At 37.1% G+C, this 10,112-nt stretch overlaps 1 protein-coding gene across 1 annotated transcript; it reads right to left on the bottom strand.

Moving 5' to 3' along the window:
* Positions 1-6,617: 6,617 nt before the first annotated feature.
* dlx3b (distal-less homeobox 3b) lies at positions 6,618-9,791 on the bottom strand. Its single transcript, XM_048171353.1, has 3 exons — positions 9,289-9,791; positions 8,384-8,568; positions 6,618-7,545 (listed from the first exon to the last, which is right to left on the bottom strand). Exons 1-3 carry the CDS (start codon positions 9,608-9,610, stop codon positions 7,240-7,242), a joined length of 813 nt encoding a protein of 270 aa, XP_048027310.1. The 5' UTR covers positions 9,611-9,791; the 3' UTR covers positions 6,618-7,239.
* Positions 9,792-10,112: the final 321 nt, after the last annotated feature.

Raw genomic sequence — 10,112 nt, 5'->3', positions numbered from 1 at the left:
TAAAGAATTTATGAAAGAATGAATATGGTGCTACAGTAATGAATGATTTACAGAAATATTCAGTATATTGATAGGCTGTTTAAATTTCGATGTCACCATAACCATAGGTAATGTGGAAGTAATAACGTTTGTTCTTATAGGCTATTTAAAACATGTCTGGTACCAAAATATAGTATGCGATAGTTTGTTCAAAACAATATAAACGGCCATTTGAATATTATTATTAACAGTAATAATAATAGTAAATGATAGATTTATTTCTTGATGGCTTTTAAATAGTAGCGTTTAGGAATAAATTGCACAAAAAATAGCACAAAATTATGATCGAAATGAAGGAGAGATTCTTGAGATTGAACGAAACCGTTGGAACTGCACCAATTACATCACGACATCACTTATAAATTCCCAGATTTGTGTTCATGTTCTAGAGATTTAGCTTTTTTTCTCTTTGTCCAGCTGTGAGCAGACTGGAGGTTGAGATTTATGAATTATGATCATTTGTAAGATGAGCTGTTTTATTCGACCAGGATATATATATATATATATATATATATATATATATATATATATATATATATATATATATATATATATATATATTTTTTTTTTTTTTTTTTTTTTTTTTTTTATTGGTTCAGTTGTGTCCGCTTATTATTTTTACTTTAAATATGAATGGATGAATGGAATTGTGTATTAAGGCCTATTTGTTGGACATTTCTGATATCAAAATCACCACATTGCCTGTTTGTTAAACGTTGCATCCATGAGAGAAAATCCACACACACACACACACACACACACACACACACAAATCTTTTAGGTTTAGAGGTCCGATTTAAATTAATTTAGCTCATTAATAATGCTCCAGAGTTTTATTTTAGTTCTGCTTTTTTGCAGAAATAAATTGCGCAGGTAGTCGTGCTGAATATACGAGCTAACAACATGATGCTGAATAACGAATAACCATAACAATTAGATGCCCGCGTTTCTATTCAAATAGCCTATATTATTTACTCAAAATAATCCTAGAAAAATGTGGTCCATGTGATGATAAATACTCGATATTTAGGCTAATTATCGAATTTCAAGTGCAAGATGCTGTGCATCAAATCAGCAAACATCTGCTTTACCACATCTTATTGCCTCCTTTCTTTTTAAAGTAGCCTAATGGTAAAATAATTCAGTGTACTGATTGAGTGGATATCATGATGTCACCGTGATAAATCACCACAACATTCAATCACGGATGGAATTACATGTAGCCTACTTATAGGCTATGTACATTTCAGTGCATAAACTAAACACAGTGAACAAGTTGAAGATGTTGGAGTTCATTTAAAGCGTCCCGCATTACGCTGATGTTCATTTAATATCATTCATAATATCACAACGATTTATTACGTGTTTATTCCTACCAGGAGACACCTTTCGTATCAATGCATTTAAAGACATTGAAAAACGCGACGCGACTTTTTGTTACAGCATATGCTAAGTCTAACTAGCCTGTTTTTAGGCCTTGTATAAAGCGACAAAAAACGCATCAAAATTAAAAGCAATCTACTACTGGGAGACACCTTTCGTGTCAATGTATATTGCGTCTAAAGACACTGAAACACGTTTTTGCTTGTCATGATACATATCATGCTAAGTCTAAATACAAAGCACAGCGACAAAAAAGCGCGTCAGTATTAAAATCAATCTACGGTCATTTGTTAGCGTACCAATTATTGAATCGTCACAAAATAAAGGGTTGTGTTTTTCTCTGATCCACTGTAATAAGATGCCACCTGGAGGAATGCGGGGTCCACTTGACCTGACTTTGACCCAGCTCACTCATCAGGGTCTTGTCTAAACAGCCTTGTTTAAACAGGCATATTACAAAGCATCTCTGTCATTTCAAGCTCTTTAGACACAATTCAGCATGGTGTGGGGCTCTTTCAGAATGAAATAAATTTCTGAGTGGATATTTTATTATATTCAGTATTAAAACAATGCCTGCCACATGCAACCCCATGCAAATAAACAATAAAGACAAAAGTCTTCCTACATTAAACTCTAATATCAAGTACAATAATAGGCATTTATGAGCTTCTGCAACATCTGGGGGAGATTTACATGCGACGAGTCCCACAATCAGTTATTTTCTTACTTATTTACATAAACCATGCTCATCTCAGCAACACAGCACAGAGTTACTTACCTCGACAGGCAATAAACCACGCTGAAAAATCCACCACACTTCTGTAAATGGAAGCCATCTCTCTGCACTTAATATTCCAAAAGTATGGAATGATTTTAACCAGCACCTCTTTATATACTCCCATCCCTGAGTTTGATTTGTGGAGTTTATGTTGCTCCGTTCAGATGACAGTCATGGGAAGAGAAGACAAGTGTTTTTGAATGAAGTAGCGAGCTCTCACAAGGGAAATTATGGGCAATTTTACATCTCGAGATTAGAATAATGGGTGCTCAAGTCGGACAAGCAGAGAAAAGGGGCTTTCAAACAGGGCAATTACGTGGGAAGCTGATTTGGGAGAGCACTAAAGGGTGATGGGAGTACAAGGGGATGAGATGGACTGATAGTAGTTTAAGAGATTTCCAGCACTGGAGGTGCCTGATGAGTTTTAATTGTGGCGCATCGAAACGCATCTTCGGCATAATTCGGAGTGGATTTAGAGGCCTGGAGGAGATTCGAAGGACAAGGATGAAAGCGATTCCCGAAATCGTCCCCGGTTTCTGAGGTGAAAGAGAGTTCAGTGGTTCACAGCTGTCAAGAAAACCTCTCTCATTTGATGGTATTTACATTTGGAGCAGAACGATGCTGCTGAGTGAAGCCTACGGACTCAGGCTTTGAGTGGGTGTCAGGCAGCTGCCCTCTGTCTTTACATGGCAACATATGCGTGTCCCAACCGCGGCTGACCCTGTGTTCAACCACCCCAGAGGCCTCCGGTGCCATTTTTTGGATACGGTTTCTCGTCAAACACGTAAAGATTGGCCCTGCCTATCTTTATTTAGGTGTTGCGGTGCATTGAATCTTAGTATCATGTTCAAGTTCAACAGTTCAGGCACGGACGGAGCACACAGGGCCGAGGGCTTCTCGTCGAGGTGACCATGTCAGCCCACACACCCAGCTTTTGGGTTTCTCTGAGTGAGCAATGTGTCCCAAGACGACGCCATCTAGATCATAGCCTGTAATTGAAGGCCACACACCACGAACAAGCCCAATGGAAAACAGATATGTTACATATGGCCCAACTTCAACTGCAAATATTGTATCAAACAGATAGCAGCCGTTTCTTTATGGACCCTATGGCATAACTAGACTCAGATGAAAGTGGTAAACACATTAGAGGGGATAAAATGTCTTAGGGTTTGAGCTATGGCCATTGTACACAGATGACGGGATTATCATGTTTTAAAGAGAACTAAGTGGCCTGACAGGTTTTAGGTGTGAATATGACTCTTTCTTCTCTATTGGAGGTAGAGGAGTAACCCAATCGCATGCTACATTGAGGCGGGTATTATAAGATCTACATGACTAATTCCACAGCTATGAAATGCCCAGAAATGACTCACAGTTGACCAACCAACCATCTTAACCATCTCTATCTATCATGACATTAATCTAACTACTGTGGCAGCTCACTTTTTTTTCTTCTGGCAGCATCAGCATCCACATCCACCTATGCTTTGAATTTCATAGCAGTATTTTTGGACGAAAGACTTGCAGCACTGGTCATGCAGATGGAGTGTTTCTGCTTCTTGTTACTAAAGCTACAAGGGTTGCTGTTAAACTGAATGGAGATTTTGTACTGGAGTTATTTTAGTAACTAGTTGGCTTGTCCCAATGTTTTGTCCTAAAGCAACAATTTACCATGAGGTCCCATGTGAGTGGCCACAAATTACCCATATTCAAATTCCCTAGAGAATGCTGGATATAGTCACATATATGTTTAATAACCAACCATAAATACGATAAATACACTATATCATTAAAAAAAAAAGATTTACCAATCCGTTCTAAGAAAAGACAATATGTTCTACATTATCATTGATGAACAAATTAATAGGCCTATCAGCAGGGACTAGGCCTATTTCAATATTGGATGTTGCTCTGTTTAGGACTCCAATCGTTGAATGGATAATGAAATTCAGTATTAGCGGTTAGTCGTATGATTTCTGCATGAAAACAGATTATTTTTGGTTTCTGTGGTTCAAATCATGGTTTTGCGCCAATTCCACCTAAAAGGGGTGTTGCACGACCTACAAATTCGAGTAAAGTCTGTTTTCTGTTTGGCACAATCATGAAACAATACGCCGAAAATTTTAATCATTCTTTACCTTTTTCCAGACTTGATTGATGAATTTAACTAAGCACATGGTGTTCCAGGTCTTCAGACAACACCTAGCAATTACCATTTTCTGAAGGAATGAGATGCGTAGTGTCTGTTTTTGATTATGTTTAATTGACATTAGTAATTAAAACACAGAAGTAAACAAATTTTGGCGACTTTAAAAGCACATTGTATGACAAATGAATTATGTTTAAGGGAACACTATGTGCTATCTGTGAATATAAGTATGCGCGTGATACACTGTGAACTAACATGCCCAAACATTGAACAACTGTATTTTTTATCTAACACTTAAGATTAATAAATAGAACTAAAACTGAATAGAACTGTAACAAATGTTTTGTTCATTGTTAGTTCATGTTAATTGATACATTAACAAATGTTAACTAATGAAACCTTGTTGTAAAGTGTTACTAAACTTTTATGGTCAGTTATGAGTTAATGAGCACAAAACTACCATTGTCTATTTTTACATTTTAATTGTATTATTAGGATACATCTGATTTTTGACATGTAAAAAAGTCTTTGTATTAAAGCTTTATGACGGATAATATAATTTTTTTCACACCTAATTTCTGCATGGTGTTTTGGCATCAACTGGACGATTTCTGTCCAATTTCCTTGAATAAACATCAACAACACATGTTTTCAGTAGGACTTACAGGAATTAAATTCTTCCAGAAAACATCTGATGCTGGTAAAAAAAAAAAAAAAAAAAAAAAAAAAAAAAAAAAACTCCATACCACCAGAAACACACCAACCTATAGCAGACATACCTGAGACCGCGCAAAACTTTTCACAGTTATTTTTTTATTTTATTATTATTATTTTTTTAATAGGCTAGACAAAATGGACGCGTGCTATTGCTTCGCTTGGCACGTGAATCTTTGAGCAGATCAGATTCATCAGATATTATCATTAAAGTGTATTCAAAGTAATATACATATATAACTTGGATCTCCGGTTCTGGAACCAGATTTTGACCTGTTCAAAAATCAAAAAGATAAAACAATGTTCAAGTCAGATTTCTTTCGGTCATTGTAAACCATATTAACGCGTTAAAATGAGTCACTTTAATTGCTTACATTTTTCAAGCGAAAAGCGATTAGTTTAGTTGCGGTGTCTGGGGGTCTGGGGGGTCTGGGGTGTTCAGATACACCTAATAAAGGTCTGAAGTTTAAACCCCCACAAAGTAACAAAGGGATATTGGTAAATGAAGACCTATATGCTATTTTTTGCCGTCATTTCAGTGTAATAAATTAGAGTTACAAGTCAAAGCAAGTACTTTTTGTTTATATATATATATATATATATATATATATATATATATATATCTGTTACATATTTACACTCTAAAAATGCTGGGTTAAAAACAACCCAAGTTGTGTTGAAAATGGACAAACCCAGTGATTGGGTTGTTTTAACCCAGCGGTTGGGTTAAATGTTTGTCCAACACACTGGGCAGTTTTATTTAACCCAACTATTGACTAAAAATTACTATATGGCTGGCTTAAAATGAACCCAAAATAGGCTGGAAATTAAAAATCAGACACATAATTACTAGAGGCAACAATAATAATCAATAGATGAACATTTATTAATAAGCAATTTAATAAATGTTTATTGTTTAATTGTTCATTAAACGTGTTAACAACTTTGGTTGTTTTTAACCCAGCATTTTTTAGAGTGTATATTCCACGTTAATAGGCCTACGTTATTAAAGTCATACCGACCGATGATAGGCTATATGAAAAAGAAACCAAAACCGCGGGAAGGCGGAGGGAACAGGTTAAATGCCGCTTTGAAATACCATCGAGCTGTAATTTGCATATACCTGTAAACCTCGTGGGGTTTTTCTAGGCCTCGTCTGATGCCTTTGTTTGCCCTGTCTATTCTTGTTGTGACCGACTATCCCTAAAGCTCAAGGCTTCATTTCAGTAGTCACCCCCTCCTTCGCTGTAGTCTATCTTGTTATCTGCCAACAGAATACTAATAAAATCCAGTGACTCCAACATGTCTGCTTGCCTGTCGCCTCCTACAGTCTCTTTGCACGCAGACCTACCAGGCTTATGCATGCAAACACATCACAAAATAACATCTGTCGTACTTAACCCTTTCCTAAGACCGGAACAAAGCGATATCACTGCAAGCTTCATATTACTAAATCATTTCAAACAGAATAGACTAAATATGTAAACAATGACTGCTTTTTGTATTATGAGGGTAAGCTGTGGCATTAAGCAAAGAGAGTAAATGAGGAAATATTTTCAATTCGCATTTATTCAGTTTGAGAGAATAGGCCTAACAATCAAACTACTTACAGGAATATAAAATGGTTCGAGCACCACTGTGAAATCTTTCGAAGTGACACGAATTTAGTGGTTCTGTTTTATTTAAACACATATGTACAGCTTTCAACATTTTGTACAAGTCTATATAACTTATGTCCTGAGTCTCTGACGCGCGCGACACCAGCCCACATTGTGGGTGGTGTGGCTGATAACTACACAATTGGGGTTTAATCATTCTTTAAAACGTATTTTAATATTCATCTATCAATGAACAAAACATGAAAACAAAGGAAGTCATAAAACATAATAATTTAAAACCACTCTAAACTTCCTTTACATCGTTTAACCTACACCTATGTGCATATGAAATAGGTCTGAGTAGCCGGGACACATTTAAACATCGTTATTATACTACTGTTATTTCAACACAAAGCATTCATATCAACAGATATGCGTTTAAACAGTCCACAACATGCCACCAAAAGTGTGCCGTTCGACCCCAGATACTCGCGGAGCATCTCTCAGCTTATTTCTGTGGAGTTTTTCAAAAAAGTCTTTTCCCCTCTTATATTAAACTCTTCCATCAGTGTCTGTTAATACACGGCCCCCACGCTCTGTGGTGGTCCTGGGTGGTGCACTGGATGCTGTAAATGTGATCCCTGCTGGTACCAGTGATTGCTGTAATCTTCCATGTAGGGGGGTGTGGAACTGAGGGGTGGCTGGGGGATCTGCCCCCGGCTGACCTGGCTAGAGTGCGCGCTATTGTCCCAAACAGCCGGCGATGGAGGGGAGTTGCAGGCCATGGAGTCGCTGGCGTTCGGGCTGTGCTCCAGCGGAACCTCGCCGTTCTTGTAAAGTTTCTTGAACTTGGATCTCCGGTTCTGGAACCAGATTTTGACCTGTTCAAAAAGAGAAAACAATGTTCACGTCAGATTTCTTTCGGACATTGTAAATCATATGAACGCGTTAAAATGAATCACTTTAATTTAATTGCTTACATTTTTCAAGCGAAAAGCGATTAGTTTAGTTATGGTGTGTGGGTTTTTTTTATGTATAAACAAAAACAATTTTTATGTATAAGGTACTAACCACAGATTTACAAATCAATAATATATGACAAACACTTAAGGGTTTACAAGTCTTTGACGTTTACCTCGGCAGACTGCGAGGCAGATCTTTAGGCTACATTTATATAATTTAGCAGACTTTAAAATCCTTTATAAAGCTGAAATGATTTAAAATAAACATGTATAATTCGCACACCGACTTTGAGTTAGATTACCAACGAAGAAAATCGATAAAAAAAATATCATTGAACGGAAACAAAAATTTTGTTAATATAAAGATTAAATTATTTTACAGTGTAAATATTGGTCATATGATTAGCTTATATAGATAACCCGTCTATAAAACTTTCCATAGCGACATCTTTTTGGGAAAATTTACGATATAAAATTATTTCCACACATCTTTGTTGTTAGCCTACAAAACATTGCAAATAAATAATTATTAATTTGATGGTTAAAAACAACATAGCAATAGCAATAACATTTCAACACATGAGCCATCTTTTATGACCTGATAAGATTTCTGCTTGCTTATCCTTATCTCAGTGTGCTCAGAGTCAGCGATAGAAGTGCAAGAAATCGCTTTAAGCTGTTAACACAATGTCAAGTGGCAGACAAGTAGGTTAATTATGTTAACAGTATTATAAATGAATTTGAGCTTAAGTATTACCTGTGTCTGTGTGAGCCCCAGCTGTGCGGCGAGTTCAGCTCTCTCCGGCAGCGCTAGATACTGCGCCTTCTGGAAGCGGCGCTGCAGTGCGGCGAGCTGGTAACTCGAGTAAATGGTGCGCGGCTTGCGGATTTTCTTGGGTTTTCCGTTTACCATCCGAACTTCAGTCTCTGGTTCCTCTTTGACTGGAAAGAAGAAAATGATAGACCGCGTTATCTCAAAGTAGGATTTTTTCAGGACCTAAAAGAAAATCGAAAACTGCTTGGTTTCATTTTTGGGACTAAAACCCAAAACATTCACTTTAAATCGTTAAACAAGTATGCTTCTTTAAAAATAAATAAGAGACATGAGTAAAATGATAAACGTATGTAAGCTCTGGTTGCATATCAAACGCAAAATTTGAGCATAAACAGGCTATAGCCTAGTTAAAACATTTTCAAGGAATGGCTGTGTCATGTAGGCTAATTTTTTTAGACCTACCCCAACAATAAAATATCGTGACATCTAGCATGAGCAGCGAGTAATAATGATTAATCGTGTTACAGTCGCAATAAAAATGTCATCGCTTAATTGTTTTACAGCGGCCGCAAGTCTGCTGTGATAAAGTAGAGGCAACTTTCTACCCTTCTGAAATATATTTTATTTGAACGATATGTCAGTCCTTTAAATAATGACTTAAATGGGATAATAATACAGAGTAAAAACAATTAAACAACTATGAATTATTTAGCCTATATTTCTTTTTCTCAAGAGAAAAGCGAACTTGCATTTCTCGAGCCGCTCGCAAACACAATTTTATAATCTTTAGAAAATGCTTATTTTATACCGATATTAAGAAGACAAATCCAGCCAAATTATAAACGCAAAGGCCTATAGCCTACCTCTGGCATATTTAAATATCTCACCTGCGCTTTGCGGTGGCGTCTGCAGGTCTCTGTTGTAATGTCCGTATTGTCTGTAAGTATTGCTGTAAGGGTACTCTGTCTTGGTGGGGTAAGGTCCGGCTGATGCCCCCATCCCAGACAGATTAAACTGGTGATATGAATTCATCTGTTGAGGGTATGGAGGACTCTGGTAGTATTCGTGATGGCTGCTGTAATAACCCATATCTGTAGCCGATGACTCTGGAAGAGTCGGAGAGTCCTTAGAAGTCGGATGGCAACTCATAGAGCCCGAAAGATCGGTTGAAATACCGGGTATCTTCCTGTCATATGTCGGTCCACTCATCCTTTAGGGGAAACAAAACAACGATCGTCCACTTTATTTCCAGGGCAGACTTGAGCGAATCATGCAGACGTTTAAGTTCAGGACGATGCCTGTAACACAAAATCCTCGATGAGCTGCTTTCTCTAACTCCCTCGGTTGAAGCACTGAAGGCAATGGTAGAGATCCAGTATGAGAAACTCTGAATTATAGGGCATATGGGTGGACGCTTGACTCCTATTGGCTCCTCGCTTCTTTTTTTTTTCTCTATCCAGCCCTGAGGGCGAAGCAAAGACTCTTCTCCGCCTCGCGCCTTAACGTCTCCAAACTTCAGCATTTGAGGATTTTAGATGTTATAATGATAATGAAGTATAGTAGAGCTGTAGAGTACAACAAAAGTAGGCTATGCATGTTTTCTTGTTGCATTTAAAAAAAAAAATCCATGCTTCACTGCATTAAAATAACTAAATAGTGTATCTAAAACCACCTTTGTTGTTTTAATTCTGATAAAAGTACATTATATTAT

Source organism: Megalobrama amblycephala, linkage group LG20 (genome assembly GCF_018812025.1).
Source record: "Megalobrama amblycephala isolate DHTTF-2021 linkage group LG20, ASM1881202v1, whole genome shotgun sequence".
Lineage (NCBI taxonomy): Eukaryota > Metazoa > Chordata > Actinopteri > Cypriniformes > Xenocyprididae > Megalobrama > Megalobrama amblycephala.
Note: the sequence above shows the minus strand (reverse complement) of the source record. Positions and strands in the feature narration are given on the sequence as shown.

Bases quoted from the DNA above. Each gene is read 5' to 3' on its own strand.
- dlx3b (XM_048171353.1), bottom strand. From the start codon at position 9,610: ATGAGTGGACCGACATATGACAGGAAGATACCCGGTATTTCAACCGAT. The intron at 8,569-9,288 runs GTGAGATATTTA...TCTTCTTTCCAG, and splicing joins GACGCCACCGCAAAGCGCAG to TCAAAGAGGAACCAGAGACT. The intron at 7,546-8,383 runs GTAATACTTAAG...CTTTTTGAACAG, and splicing joins TGGGGCTCACACAGACACAG to GTCAAAATCTGGTTCCAGAA.